The sequence below is a fragment of the Lampetra fluviatilis genome, chromosome 3 (genome assembly GCF_964198595.1).
Source record: "Lampetra fluviatilis chromosome 3, kcLamFluv1.1, whole genome shotgun sequence".
Classification (NCBI taxonomy): domain Eukaryota; kingdom Metazoa; phylum Chordata; class Hyperoartia; order Petromyzontiformes; family Petromyzontidae; genus Lampetra; species Lampetra fluviatilis.
This window is the reverse complement of record NC_136277.1, coordinates 20,994,438-21,010,630: the sequence shown is the minus strand read 5'-3', so window position 1 is coordinate 21,010,630 and position 16,193 is coordinate 20,994,438. Positions and strand designations below refer to the sequence as shown.

The 16,193-nt window shown below is 42.7% G+C and overlaps 1 protein-coding gene across 1 annotated transcript in view; it reads left to right on the top strand.

The window, feature by feature from the left end:
- LOC144954319 (protein AF-9-like) overlaps positions 1–16,193 on the top strand; it is an 89,736-nt gene that overhangs the window by 50,296 nt on the left and 23,247 nt on the right. Inside the window, exon 6 of the mRNA XM_078884843.1 lies at positions 632–1,324. Within this exon, the coding sequence (XP_078740969.1) occupies positions 632–1,324 (693 nt within the window). The remainder of the gene's footprint in view (positions 1–631; positions 1,325–16,193) is intronic.

Here is a 16,193-nt window from a genome sequence, read left to right as displayed (position 1 = left end):
TGAGCTCATCCGCCCAGTTTCCTCTTCCTTGTCACAGACCGGCAGTGCCTTGTGCAGGTCACACATTCACGGAGAGGGGAGGGTTGGGGTGGGTTAGGTAGCTTTTTTCTGCTGACCTTAAAACAAATATATATCCAAGGGGGCATTCAAATGCATAACCTTTGACTAAGTATCCCTTAAAGTGAGATGGGATGAATTCACTTGGTGGTGCGAGTGCCTGATACTCAGATACACATGCCAAAGTTGGTAATATTTGGCTTTTAATTACCCCACCCAGTTGTCTGCATAACTGAACAGTGCATAGTTGTATACAATAGGGGTAAGATTTACGATAAAATTTCCACTAGTTCCACAATGACATGTGTTTATGTTATAATTTGTTCCGAATATAAAACTGTGAAGCTCCCTGTAAGGATGCCAATAGCTCAGTTGACACATGATTGTATGAAACACAGCAAATATCGATACTGAATTTACATTTTCTACGAACTCCGTTCAAGCTTTCACATTGACCCAAAACTGTCAATAGAGCTGGGAATCTGTAGCAATTATGCACATAGGGTGACCGCATACTTTGTATTGCATTTTTTTAGCAGTGTATAAAGTTGTGTGAATATTCATCCATCTCCAGGAGCCTACAAAGGGTGGCTGCAGCAGCAGCACTGGCTTGCAGAAGCCTCACAAATCTTCCAAGGACCACAGAGAGAAACCAACCAAGGACTCGAAAGAGCACAAGGGCTCCGTCAAAGAGCCTCACTGGGATCCAGGTAAATTTGTCAAGGAGCCACCCAAGAGGCCCAAAGAGGTTGTTGGACGCCCCTCCAAGGAAGACGCCCGTGGTGGCGCCGGTGCCAGCGGCACGCCGACGATGGCCTTCAAGGAACCCAAGCCTCTGCACAGCGAACACAAGTCCAGTGCTACCGCAGGTAGTGGCAGCAGCAGCACTGCCTCGGCTTCTGCTGGAAGCGTCGCCATTGGCGGCAGTGGTGGCTACCAGTCCGAGTCGAGATCTGGCTTGGCCAAGCGCTCGACCGTGGTGGAGCAAGAGGAGCTTGTGGCCAAGAAGAGGAAGAAGAGCACTTCGGATTTGTCAGCCAAGACCCAGACGGCGGCTGCGTCTCCCACGGCCGTGGAGAGGCGGCAGGCAAAGGCATCGGGGAAACCGGCCGGCAGGACGAAGGGAGGCGACGTGGAGGCCGTCGCTCCCGAGAAGAAGAAGGCGGCGCCTCCACCACCACCGCCGCCGCCGCCGCCACCACCACCCACCGTTGACGACCCCAACGACTCGGAGTTTGAGGAGGACAACAGGTCGACCAAGTCAGAGGTGAGGCGTTTTGTGTCATGCTTTGTGCGGTGAAAGTCACACAGCCCCTTCAAACATACACTCCTTTGTCACATTTTAAGTTTGATCTGGGTTATTGTTTTTCCTCCCTTGTGCCGATTTCTCTACGAGTGTTGTTATATTTGTCTTGTTCATGTTTGAACGCGTTTTTTTACAGCTGCATGTGTGTGCATCGTTATGTGTTGTGTGTGTGTGTATGTCTACATATGCCCCCATGATAGACTGTTACAATTATTTGAAAATATCAGTTGAAGTTGGTGTCTCCCTGCTGAAATGTGTGTGAGGTTGACGATCATTTCTGTTGATGGCCTTGAGCTACATTCCTGTTTAGAAAGCTAAGGCTCTCCTTAGGACAGGCACTTTGGACTTTCCTCAGAGTTAGATTCATTTCATCGACCCTGGAAGGGTAATGGGGGGGTGGCGAGTCAACCTTTGACCGCGATTCAGACTCACAACCTTCCGTTTGTGAGTACAGCGCTCTGAACAAAGCGGCACCTATATCCACCCTGACCAATTAACCGCCCATACCCAGTGCCGCATTTGTGCATGGTGTAACTGAAATATTCTATCGACATTCACAAATCTGACCTTTTCTAATACTGCAATGTATTCTTAATCTTGCGTACATGTGAAGTTCTACTGTAATAGTTGTTTTTTTATATTAGACAAGACGGTAACATAATTGCAGTATTTCAGGGAACTGACCTTAAATATTACACGAGTTGTTTTTCCTTCATATTATTCCAATGGGTATATAGGAGTTTTCATTTTATTCATTTCCAGAATTGAAAGAAGTACACTGACAATTTGCATCACCTCATTGCCTTGTTACATATTGACATTTCTCACTAACATTTACCATATAATGTCTTACTCATTAAAGATGCTCGAGTGAGGTGAGTATCAAATACTGTTGTGATTGCTTGCAATGTTGAAAGAGTCGTGTAATGTCCCCTATTCTTATCACCTGGACTACACAGTAAATGAGACATTGCATGTCAGTTGTGCTTATCGGCAAAGCCCATGAATAAATCATGGTTGTTTGTATTCATTACCCTCGTGATGAATGGTACACGTGTAATGGTCGTATGAAATTGTATGCGTCTTGTACACATGTGCGTGAAATTCTGAAATTGAGAATTTAGCATCGTAATGGACTTAGGAATTGTGTGTGACTATCAAAACATGTTGTGTTGCCTATTTACTTGCCTTAGCATTAGGGGGTAACAAATACATTTCATTCTTTCTGTGTGCACGCAGTGAACAATGTGCAATTTTTCACGTATTCCTAACCAAGCAATTTTGAAGCGACGTCATTATATTAAACAGCAGTCATTTTTCATCGCACGTGCATGGTTAACCATCCTATCGTGAGGAGTAATTGTTGTTTTCAAAGAGCCGGAGGGAGAACTTTAAAAAGTGCAATGCTTTCCTTGTGTGTTAATGACACGAGCCTAACTGCAGACCTTTCCCTAATGAAAACACGAGTCTCTGTTAATTTTCCATTTCCGGGCCTCAGCCTGAATGCCGCAATGCCAATTAGGTAGTGCCATGTCAAAAAAAGAGCAAAATGGTTAGCCATAACGATGAGGGAGGGAATGTGCGAAGGTGAAAGGAAGGGACACCTGGGGGAAGCAGAAAGGGGTTTTGCGCGTGTCGTTTAATAGGGAACGGAGGTTGCGCGCACTGCTAAAGACTCAGCCATCTAGGTTTGATTCCCAGCCGCAGCTATAACATCAGTAGCGAGTGGTATCAGAATGTATCGCTTGTCTACTATAAGGTGACCGCGGGCTTAATTGAGTATCTGGTGCGGTGTGTAAATGTCTGCATTGGGGAGGCAGGCGGCCAAACATGGGGATGGCAAGGCCATGCCCTCGTGTGTTGTTCTGGCCTTGGCGGGTACTCGCTAACAATGCTCTCCCTCGATATGGCTATAAAGCAGCAGGGATCTTTGCATTTTTTGTGTTTCATTCCGTGTCAACGCGATGATATAGAGCTGGACGAGGGTAGGTTGGAGTGCTTTTGTAAAACTGAACTTAATACTAAAAAGCAAGTGGCTAAAGTAGAACATTTTTCATCAATGTTTATTTCCTCCCATGGCATGTGAACCAGAGATGTGGACATTGTCAAATAAAACTGAAAAGTATGCAGACAACTACGGGGAGATGTCAGCTTAGAATTACACAGACTGTAAGAACAACACATGGATTCGAGAACATACACAGGGTAGAGACGGTGACTTTTAATAAAAGTAAGTGGGCTCTGGAAGATCACATCCCTAGACGGGATGATGAGAGAATGACAACAGTGGAGCAATGCATGAGATCAGCTGTTGTGCAGGCGATAGGTGCATCATTACACTGCAGGACTGTGAGCGTTGATGATGGATTGGGAAGGCATTCATCTCGCAGTGGCTTGTTCATGGCAATGTACGGCGCACATGTATATTATGTTGTGACGTGTGCGGCGTCTGTTTTTTCAAAGGTGTAGGTATGGTGTGCTTGTGTATTAATGCACATTACGTGTCTCCGCACTCCGCGGTGTATGCATTGCTCGGAGTGTGTGCTGGCGTGCGCGCATTGGGGTCAGAGGGGCAGCAGCAATGTAGGAGTGCATGCGGTGGAATTGCAAAGGCTCGAGAGAGAGTGAGCGAGAGAGAACGTGGTGGGGATTGGGAGTGGCGAGCATTGCGTGGAGACAGGGTAGGGGGGGGGAAGAAGGAGCGAGGTTGGTGGCTAGGATTGGCATGGCGTCGTTGGAGGCAAAAACAGGTTAGGCCTGGTAGCCGATTTTAATTTCCGTCCCGTGAAGTTACACCGCTGGTCGGCGAGGGCTCGCGTTCGTGCCTTGGAACAATAGCGGCCCTTTCTCGGCGCGCCAAAGTCAATAGCGGCAGACGGCACACGCCGCCGCCTGCCTTGCCCCCCCCCTCTCCACGGCTACAGCAACAACGAGGGGGGGTCACGTGGCATCTGCGTGCGGTTAGGTGCTGGCACGGCAGTGTGCCCACGCTCGGAGCGAAGCCGCTGGCGCATATTAAAAAGGATCAGATTTATAGTGAGCTTTTAAATATCAGTTTCTGCAAGTGAGATCTGTTGCGGGATTGGGTGGGGGGTTTATTCAATTAGGGGAATAATAATAATAACTGTGGCGGTTCAATGAGTGGATATGGCTAGGGCAGGGTGGGTGTGTTTACACTTTTGCGATTTTAAAGAGATTATCATGGCGATTTCATATTGGAGCGGTTGATTAGTTTTCAAAGTCTTGACATTAGGGTCAATTGATAGTATTATTTAATAATTTTGGTTTCACCACTTATCCACGTGATTTTCTGCAGAGAGAACATTTTTAGGCAATGTATATTGAATTCATTCTTGCATCTAGGGTGAGGTTTTTATTTATCAAGTTCTAATCCAATTTTGTTAATGCTATGAGATGGGCTGACTTATACCTCAAAGTTAATACATTTGAGAAATGTCTGCTAAGGTAAATATGTTATGCTTAACAGTAATCATAATGATCACAGAGTTATTACATTTAGAACATAGCGTGGTTTATTTCTCGATTACTGAAAGCAATCCAAGGACTTGATTAAAATCGTTTCGAAGAAAACGTGTGTGACGGTGTTCATTTACTGCAAGAATTTCACCAAACATGTTATAATTAATTAAGTTTATAACGAACTACCTGAACAAACAAAAAAGGATGAAACACACGATCATAAAATATAATTACGATTAGGTTCTTCGTATTTCACTGTTTCGTCAGTTTAAATTTTTGTTTCAAACGTGCGCTGCAATGTTGGCATATTTAAATCGGCTTTAGATTTTTTTTATGAATAAAGTAATACATCTTCTTGGTTCTTTCGGTAAAGTCACGTCCTCAGGACGGCTGCTTGCGTTGTGGCCGAAACGTCGTGAGAATTATTTTATTATGTTTTGTTTTTATTATTTTATTACTTCCCTTCTACGTGACTTTACCGAAAGAACCAAGAAGATGAATCCCTGCAGTCACGAAAGCTTTAAATCGAAATTTAAAGTAATACACCTATCATTTATTTTTTAAAAAACGTCTGAACACTGATCTTTGTTAACCCACTCTGTTGGCGATGTAGCATAGCCCATCTTGCCTCAATTTATCAAATAATAGAAATTTTTTAAATCCACCATGCATGCGTCAAATCGTCTGTGTGAGTATAGCTTTACTATGTCTTTAACTTGCATGCAAATTGCACCCGGATGTGCCATTTGGGCTAAGAGGAGTGAACAAACCCGTGAACAAACTTAAACGTAAGAATACTGTACAAATGAAAATGTGAAAAGTGATACAAGAAAGCAGAAATCATTAATCGAATCGCTCGGAGGGTGAGGGTGAAAAATGGTTAGAAGTCTTACTATTTAATGCAATAAGTCACATCCGAGATGGAAACGTGTCTGTACGTATCCACACCCGTACGTATCCACACCCGTACGTCATACGTAGCATATCCATAACCCGAATTCCAAAGTCTGGGCCCATCTTGGCTGATGGGTTTTGAACATTCGGCCACTACGTTTTGTTGGACGTCTGCTCGAGGCAGTCACTGCAGGGAACACAACGTATACAGCAGACGCCAGACAGCTCCTAAAGGCGGTCATATCTCCATAATGCAATGTTCTTGGAGGAGAACAAACTTTTTCATGATGTTTTTTTTAAACTAACCTTTCATATTTTCCTTCCCCCAAAAAAGCAATTTTCTGTAAGCGGCTTCTCATTTTAAATGTACTCGGAACTCTCTTCAATTCCGACGACATTTCCATGCATTACGTTTGATATAAGTGAATATGCTGACATGGCTGTATAGGTTTTTTTTATGAGTCACGGGAAGCGAGCAAAAGAGCCCCCCCACGCTTTCTCAGAGCACGCTCGCCTCGTGCCAGGTGTTCCTGGGCATTTTGTTGACAAGCTCGAGCCCGGTGGTATCCGTCGGTGAGCAATTTTATTTCCTTAGTTAAATAACCTTTTTGACATCACTCTTCCCAGTCTCCCACCCCACCGTAAACAGAGCAAGGCCATGGAAACAATTTTCTCTCCGGGTCCTCCGGTTTTTCCCCTCCACATTTAAAAACGTGCATTGGGATTATGTTGATACATTTTTTGGTGCCGTTAATGTCCAAATGATGGGCCACTTTTGTTGTTGAGCTTTCATTTGTGGCCAGGTGGCTTCTGAAAAATACGTGTTAATACCTCAATGGGCTTTGCCTGGTAGTGTTGGGATGGTTTAGCGTTGTATGTGTTTGGGTGATTTGTTTATCTTTCTTGTACTTTGCACGACTATGATGCTTTTATATTGTTCGTTGTTGTAACTTTCTTACCCCGTGCCTCGACTGGACATCTGTGAAAAAGAGCTTTACGGCTTATCGGATTCCTCGAGTATAAATAAATATTTCGACTCTGATATTACTTAATCATCAAGTAACCCAGACTTGGTGTGTATTTAAAACCCCAAAAAGGCGTTTGTTTGGAGCACGCATTCGTGGTCTAAATTCTCGTAAACTGATTCACCCTTTGGCATGTGTCATGCACTGATGACGGTGGGCGATGAGTGACGGGGGCCTTCATTGCCGGCGATACGGGGAGCAGCGGAGCTCATAAAAGTTGGGAATATATTAGTCGCTTGTGCCCGTGTTTACTCACTGCTTGCCGGCGCATATAAATTCGCGACCCCCCCAGGAGGCTGTCAAAGTTGGTTGCGTGAATCACGCTTCCGCGTCAGACTCACTTTTCACGATCGCTTCGGAACAAGAGTGGTGACCGTACAGTGTCGCCCACAAGTGAACTCTATAGCAAGTTATAGTAATAGGTTTTTACTCTTTCAACTGGTACAAAAATTGACACCTTTATACAAGGCATCATGTTTGCAATAACCTCAACACAAGCAGTCAAAATGCAAACAAAAATAAACAACTCTGATGATGATAATCATATGCACTGTCGTTGAAGTTGATTGGTCCACACCCGAGACAGCTTTTCTTAGAGACTAGTCTCCATTGGTGTTGGACCAGATGACGCCAAAAGGCGTACAACTCAAAGACAGCGCACTGTCAGAGTATAGAGCTAGGGGTAAGCATTTACACTAAAGGAGGTCTCATAGTCTATAGCAAGTTACGCATTAAGTTGTTCAATTCGCTCGGTTGTTTACGAGTTGAGTCACTTTATTGAACTAAAAAAAAACATTCGATAAGGAAGGGACAACATATGTTTGACAACTCTTTGAAAGTTGTAGCGGGTTTCTTGTGTACGTTATATATTTTTAACCTGTTTATATGTACGAAATAATTACCATCGTTTCCGCCGACAATTATGACGAACGCGCTTTAGAGAGGGGGAACTTCAAGTTTCTGCTTGCAAGGAGACGGGTCCTCTTGCTTGGGATCTTGTGGCACCACATTTCTGATTGTTGTCATTTTTTACGAGTACGAGGAAACCACAGTGTCTGGAAAATACGCGCACGCACACAATGGGGTGACACAAGTCTGCACAGATAAGCCATCGACTACTTGATGCATTCCTTCGAAGAGACACTTCGTAACCGTGCGAGTGACAATTACAACGTTTGCATGATCCACCAAGCCCCCTCTTCAGTGCTATCCTTGAATGAAAGTCCTGCAGTTTAAGTCAATAGCTTTGCGCCTGTCAAAATAAAGAATTGTCAGCAGCATGATTTGAAGTACCAGATCGCTGAACATTATAACTTGTACAGTGCTGTACGAAGTGCCTTTTGATAAGCGTGGCCTTATCGGAACCACAATAACTAATCGGAGAATTACAGTGACAACGGCTGGGTTGATTGCACAGAGTTAACCGACTTTGAAGATTGTACCCAAAGCCTCATGTGCCTGCTAATGCTGCATTTCTGTAATCTAATCGATTCATTGACATTTCTTCTTCATCAACTGCATGTTTTACTTCACATTAAAAACTCATTGTTCGCTAACGTGAAAGTCGATATAATAATAACAAATGAACTTCTCTTCTGTATCTCCATGTAACAAGACGTTTTATTATATCAGTCTACCGATCTATAGCATTTGTTTTGGAAAAATATTTGCCAATAAACGAACATGAAATAGAATCAGAATTGCGTGGAGTAACAGAACGTATGTGGATTCATTTGGTTTACATCATAACTTGCGTTAAAACCTGGGATGTATTTCTCGTAAGGATGTAAAGCTGCTCTTGATTTAAATATATACACTTGTAGCAATGCTACATTTTTAATCAGGCAAAACAGCCCTATAAAAAATAGTCTGTTGAATGTGACTTTTGGAAGCTTTTTTCCCTGCCGTGAAATGCTTACAGAGCAATTCTTTGTAGAGTTGGGTTGTGGATCACCTTGATCACAATTCTGCTTTAGGATTATCGGCAGATGCACGCCTGTTTCTAATTACAATTGGTTGCAGCTGCCAGCTGCCACAGTCAGACATGGTCGGCTGTCCACCACTGTTTTTCTTACTTGCCATTTCAGGGACATTTCTTATTGCACGGCTGTCAAGAGGCTCCATTTTTTGAAAGCAAATTCAGTTTGCCAATTGAAGCTTTTTTTTACCAGGTGGGCTCAAGGCCACAGAAGTCAGGATGCAAATGGTCAAAAAATAAATCCGGCAACGTGCCTTTCCACAGGACATACACAGAGGCCTGCCAAACACATTGATGTAACGATGCAGCAGGCTGGCACACTACATACCCCACAAAACCTACTGTATTGGACTTTAGTCAGTCTTATACAATCCCAAGATTAAAAAAAAAACAATCCAGGCTCCTGGCAGAAAACTTCATTTGCAGCGTACTTATATAAATGAAGGTCAAATTAAGACATTAGTTATGATAATGCACTGTTATGATTGCACCACTGCCTGCTTTGAAGCTTCTGATTATTGTCGTGTAATCTGATTTGGTAATTTGCAGAGATGACCCATGTCATTGTAAAATATAAGAATGTCTGTAATTTTGGCCAGATGGTCTTTTTTTTTTAGGGGAAGACTTGAAAATGTTAGCCGCTTCAACAGCATGTATTTTGAAAAACAAGGTTACAATTCCATTACCTAGGCAATGCAAAGTTTCCCATCACGGTTTAATTTGTATGGTTAAGATAGAACAATATCATAATCAAAGCACAATCAAAAGGACCGTGGTTTATCGAGGTCGAGTGTAGCCAAGTGGAAGGTGAGAGAAGTCAACATGTTTATATAGAGCACCACAAAAAACACATCCACCCAATGTCAGGCTCATTTTGAAGTCTCACTTTTCTGTTGTAATCATCTCCTGTATTGGCACAAGTTTGCTGATTTTAGAAGTGACTTGAATAAATAAGTTGGAGACTATGGATACTGGAATACATATAAATATTGATAATAATTTAAAGCCCTTTGTAACTCCACTGCCAGTTGAAGGTTCCGCTAGGCCGTGTCTGTCGTGAGGGTTCGTTGACCATACTTCACGCTGATCAGTGCGGGTTGGAGTAATGTCCAACTCCGAAAAGAATTCTCTCATCAAAACGCTATACCACAGAGCCCATGGCATTTCTGACCAACACCACCTGACCGGTGAATTAAGACATGTACATCGGGCCCTCAGGATGAACGGATACTCTGACCGTACTATCCGCCAAGCTGTCTCTCCCACCACACAGAAACAGCCACATGAAACTCCGACCAAAACTATCACGTTACCATACATAGCAGGCGTGACCAAAAAGATCTCCAAAATTCTAAACAAACATAAGATCCAAGTCCGATTCAGTACAGTGCATAAAATCCGTGATCTGATTCCATCTGTGAAGGATGTCGTTCCTGACTTACAGTATCCTGGAGTCTACAAATTGAGTTGCATTTGTGGTGATTGCTACATTGGAGAAACGAAACGTCATGTTTCTGATCGTGTCCGCGAGCATAAGTCAGATCTGAAACACGGCAGAACTGATTCTTCGGCCGTTGCCGATCATTGCTACAACTCGGTGGGCTCTCATGAAATTGTCTTTTCCGAGACCAAGGTTCTCTGCAAACCTCCTGGCTACCATCAAAGGTTTGTACACGAAGCCATACAAATATACAAACACAGACATAATTTCAACCGTGATGATGGGTACAAACTTAGTAATCATTGGAAAGATGTTATCAACCACGCAAAAAAGACTTAATTACACTTTTTTGGACCATCTTATCTGACAGGCACTATTTTACTTTTCTTTACCGAGTGTTAACATCCCCAGTGTTTAACAGTACTCTCTTCATTGTTCAGCCAGCATTGGTATAAACATGGGCATTTTCGTTCTTTTCTATCATGTGTATCAGGCCTCCCCTCCCCCCTCTCTGTCCAATGTGTTGGCGTGTGCAGCAGCAACCGCGTCCAAGCCGTCGTCCATTGTTTTGGCCCCGCCCCCCTCCCCCTCCCGATGCGTTGTCCGTGGCACTCCGTGCCGTCTTTGAGCCCCGCCCCCCTCCCTCCCGATACGTTCCATTCATTGGCTACCACATTCTGATGAGCCCCCCCCCTCTCCTCCCCCCTCAACTTGCTTTTAAGGGATTACATCTTGAATCATTGCCTCACTTGATGCAGCTAATCTGGCTGTGACGGTCCCACCTGATGACGGAGACTTGTGTTGCCTCCGAAACGTCGTGATCTTTATTTTATTTTATTTTTATTAATTTTGATGTTTTACCTACGTGACTTTACCGAAAAAACCTAAGAATATGAATCCTTGCAGTCACGAAAGCTTCAAATCTAGAATGTTTTGGTAATCTATATATATAAAATGAAAATTGGTTAATGTGTGTCTGTTCGAAATGTTTAGCATACTTCCAGACATGCAACAAACTTTAAATTTTGCATGTGGGTAGCTTTCAGACTGGAGACCATGCAAAAAGTATAAAAATAGACTTTTGTATTTTGGGGGGGGGCGCAATAATGGGTATATTTTGCACGGCAAGTGAGCGGTGACGTCACATCTGTGATGTCACCCGCATGCGGCAGTGTCACGCAGTGTGCCTGCTGACGTCACCTCTCCCAACCCTCCGCGTAGGCCGTGTATTAATCTAAGACAAGAATCCAAGTCTCGGGCGAAGCCGGGTAGTAAAGCTAGTCAGTCGTATGCCAGTATTTTGCACGAGGGTAGTGCCAAAAAGGAATATTTTATAACGGAACTAAAGAATGCACTTTTAATCTGGCATGCTGTTTTTGATCCAATCACGAGACGCCGTGAGATGGAAATTGATCCCGCGTATTTGGTTGTGTACCATGTGAAGAGACTCGAGTGATTGTAGAACACACGAAGTGGGAGTTTGAGACATCTCTTTTCCCACTGTCCCAACTGTGGGAGTAAGATGCGTATTTTTCTCTGCAGTTGCACATGACACGAAATTAATTTGAGCTGTGGTGAAGCCTAATAATATTCACCTGAAATGAAAGTACCAGCTACTTTTCTGTAATTGAAATAGTTTCATGGATTTTCAGAGCACAAGTTAGATATACAGTATACAGTATGTACACATGTACCATGATTAGTCTGAGGATATTGGTTCAAATTAGTGCTTTGGGGACCATGCTCAGGTTAAGTGAAAAATTTAGTTTTTTTTAAAGAAAATTGCAATATTTGGTGTTTTCCTCATAGAAAATATGAATGTATCATTTAATTACACACATTTTTTCAAAATGCTAGATTTCACCTTCATATTGAGGTATTATATTTCTTCCCCGTCTTTGTTGCCGGTTGGTTAATTTTATGCCAAAATGCACTTTGGCCAAATGATTTTTTATTAAGAAATGCATCCCGATATTCCAGGAGTGATCGTATTAAGGTCCACTTAAAAGCCAAAACAAACACCGTAACGCTTCCAAACCACACTGCAGTTGGCAGGATGCAGATGAGTTGGAGAGCATGCATGCATCGCCACCCTGACACAGGAAAGCAAGTCATTTTCTGGCTTGCATGACCCTCACTGGAAAGATCCCTGGATGTTGTTGAAAGATGCATGCTGTCACTTTATAAAGAAAATGCTCAAGAGTAAACTGTCTGAAAGATGGTACTTTTTTTGACAGGGTTCAGAAGATTGAAAGCAGGATATTAACCACCATCCGTCTCCTGCACGTACATGCGTGTTCACGCCTGCGTATATGTACACAATAATTGTAATCTAAATTTAAATTCTACATGTGCAGCATTGTAAAGTAATCCGCACGAGATGAAATACACACTGGCTAGGCATCACCTTTCGGATGTCAGTGCAGTGAAATAAATGATGAAGATTCAACATGGGATTCAAGTAATGCCATTTAAATTTTGTTTTTATCAATAAAACAAAAAGGAGACTTTCATCATAAAAAGCTTACTAAAAAAGATATGTGTTCCTTTGCTTTCATTTCTATATGTGAAACACGACATTACATGACAAAAACCCATTTTTCTGTGCTGCCATTGTGAAGAACAATGCTTTGGTGACTGAGCCTTTTTGTTACCATCCCAAGTATAATACGATGGGACTGAAACTTTAATAACACCATGTTAAAATCTTTATGAAATGTCATCACATCTTAAATTTACATTGCTAGTTGGCTCCACAGATACAGGCTTTGTTCGTGATACATCTTAAAGTCTGGAGCTAATTATTATAGATTATCATTATACCAACTCTCACCAACATATATATTTCGCTGTGGGAACAGAGGCCATGTTTTTAAGATCAGTGGATTGGCTTTGATGAGATGAGGAGAGCATTTTGCGGCTATTTTTTGGATCGGGAAAACGTTTTAATTTATTGAAGTCACGGGGGACTTGGCTCTTGATGTTTCTGGATTTAATCACAGGTATCCAGTTGCAATATAATAAAATAACGACATCTGCAAATGCTATATGGTCATTACAGCTTCAAACGGGTTTTTAGAAAACACTGAAATAACTCAAGTTGGCATGTGAGCAGTGTGACTTTTTATTTTTCCATTGAGTAAAAATGGATCGTCCCGTAGAATGTTGGAAGTTGATGTTGCATTTAATTTTAAATGAGATGCAGAGATTTAAAAAAGTGGCTTCTATATATTCATAATGCCAAATGCATCTCTGTTGTGGCCATAACATGGCTTGAAAAGTGCCCTCCTTAAGCTAAAGTTGTTTAACTTCAACACACTTCATGTTTCTATTGCTTCAGTCATTTATGCTGTCTTCACGGAGGCTGTTAATGGCTTTATAACCCCGATATACACATATAATGTTGCAAATGTCTCCTTACCATACAAAAGAAAATAATAAATGTGCTAGTCTTTAAAAAGCAGGGAACTCAACAGCTTGTAAGTTCTTATGATGTATTTCCTATCATTCAGTAATTTTTGCAAAACTAAAAAAAGAACAATGCCTGCCATCCACTGTAAATATAATTATAGAGAGCAGGCATGCTATTGTTTCTTGGTGTCAGTCAATATTGCACCATATGCATTTACCTGGGACTTGATTGCTACCAGTAAACCGGAGTTTACTTGGGCCACCCGTGCAAAAGAGATCGTGAACCTTTAAGTAAAGGGTGCTAATTTAGTGACTGATGTATCCTTCATCCCACTGTAATGCAAAGTCTGGTCCCAAGGGAAGGCAGTTTGTGTTCCTGTGTATTGCTTGTCCAATTTAGCACATGTGGCTTGATTGACGCAAGAGTTCCACGACACAGATGCAGAGAATTAAAATATTTCCAACGCATGACTGCCTGCGGAAGACCAATTAGTCCGGCAATGCTATGTTGCTGCAAGCACATACGCAAGCATGCACCTTTGTGTGTGTGTGTGTACCATACGGATTGCACGACTAAACTAAACGCATCGTGAAATGTGCATGCTGGACGTCAGTGGAATTATTAGAATAAGATTGTATTATTCGTGGCGTGCTCCCGTAAGCCAGCACTGTGGAAGCAAGGTTTGTGGATAAAAAAAAACACTTTTCACGTGTGCTGGGAAACTCCAAGTCTACTACTAGGCTGTGATGTGGCTAGAAGATGGCAGTGCATAAATGGCTTCCTGACCACTGGCCACGCTGGCAGACTATTAATACCTCACCTGGTATACAGGAGGTATGAGGTCGTGGGTTCCAGCCCCACCTCGTCGCTTGTATGTTTGGAGTTTGCATGTTTTCCCACCTGATGACGGACGCTTGTGTTGCGCCCGAAACGTCGTGATTTATTTTATTTTATACCTACGTGACTTTACCGAAAGAACCAAAGGGTATAAGTCAACAGGAGTTGCGCTTAGGACAAACTTGCCCCTGTCTTAGGAATATGGCATTTCCACCAAGGCTGCCCAATGCTTTTTTTGTCCTCCGATTAGCACGGTTGGTTACGTATGGTGAAAAAGAAGTTCAGCATACATACATCCTTACCTGCACCTCTGATTAGCCATGATTAGCTATGCACGGTGCGAAAGAAGTTCAACACACAAGCAATGCTCTTTTGAGCAGGGAGACACTCAGACCCATCCGAGTGCATGGATGTATATTTGCAATGAGTGAGTTGCGAGCCTCGGGGTTATCTGGCTGTTGGCGGGGTCATGGGGTGAAGCCTGTTGGTGGTAGCATCGTGGCTTTTAGTGAACCTCTCATAAAAGGAGCATGGCTTGGTCTCTTGCTTAATATGTTTTGACACCTGTGTTTTGTAAAGGTTGTAATGTTAACATGACTTAATTTGTCTCACGAATGAAACATTAAGAAGATTCATGCCTTTTATCCATGTTATGGTTGACCTAAAACCTCAACTGTGCTGTTTGCCTCCACGATGGTGTTCCAAGGGTTTAAAGTAACAACTTATTTTTTTCCACGTCTTTTATTCTTGTAAAAGGTGACGACCAGGAAGTAACCTCGTTCTGCCAGCTGTTTACTCTGTGTCTCTGCCAATTATAAAAAAAAACCACGGAGCAAGAGGAAGCCAATTCAAGTGCAACACCAAACATTTTCTTTGATGGCTTTTTGTATGGTAATTGATGGCCATGGTGAAAGTATCACAGTTTATACACTTGCAAGATTGGTTTAACCTCGTGTGGTCATCCAAGATTCTATGCCATAGTGCTATTGGCCCAGTACCCCAAGTCACCCACCCTCCTCCTTTGTATGTGTATGTATATATATGTTTTTTTTTATCATTTTACCCTTTTTGCACCATGTGGAAGGGGCAGCTTAACTGAAGAGACAGCCACATACCAGATGGCAACATTGATTTATGTGGCCACCCATGGACCTTATCACTCTGCTAATGGTGTTGGGGAACAAACAGTGTTCAGTGAATCACATCAAAGCCACTGGGCAGACGGTTGCCTTTACTTTTTACAGACCTGTGGTTTTGGCAGTGTCTCTTCAGAGGAGTTGAAACCATTGTCTGGTAAATTAGAATGTGTGGTGGAGTGTGCTGTTGCTTTGGCTGGCGCACTGCTCTGTGGGCTCGTCTTAATGCTCTGTGCATATGTCGCGGTTTGTCTGGCGCAGCCTTCCCCTAGGTTGACTCAGCCTAAACTGAATACCTGTTGCGATGGGAGACCACCGGTGGGTGGGTGGTGGTGGTACTGCCACAATTGACACTTGCCAATAGTACTCGCCACATTGTCCTAACTAGTCTAACAAGGGGCACCATTGTATTCGTGTTTGCAAGGAAGCCTTTGTGTTTAGCAGGCTATATGCTTTTACTGCGTAAAACTGTGCTTCACTTGTTTTTGGTGCGTGTAGTTGTGCACGAACAAATAGCACGTACGTGTTTGCATAATAAATGCATTTCTAATATTAATCAGGAATGGATTTTTTTTCATTATCTAAAACGATTACTTTATAAGAAGTAGATTGGGATGTGTTTCTTAA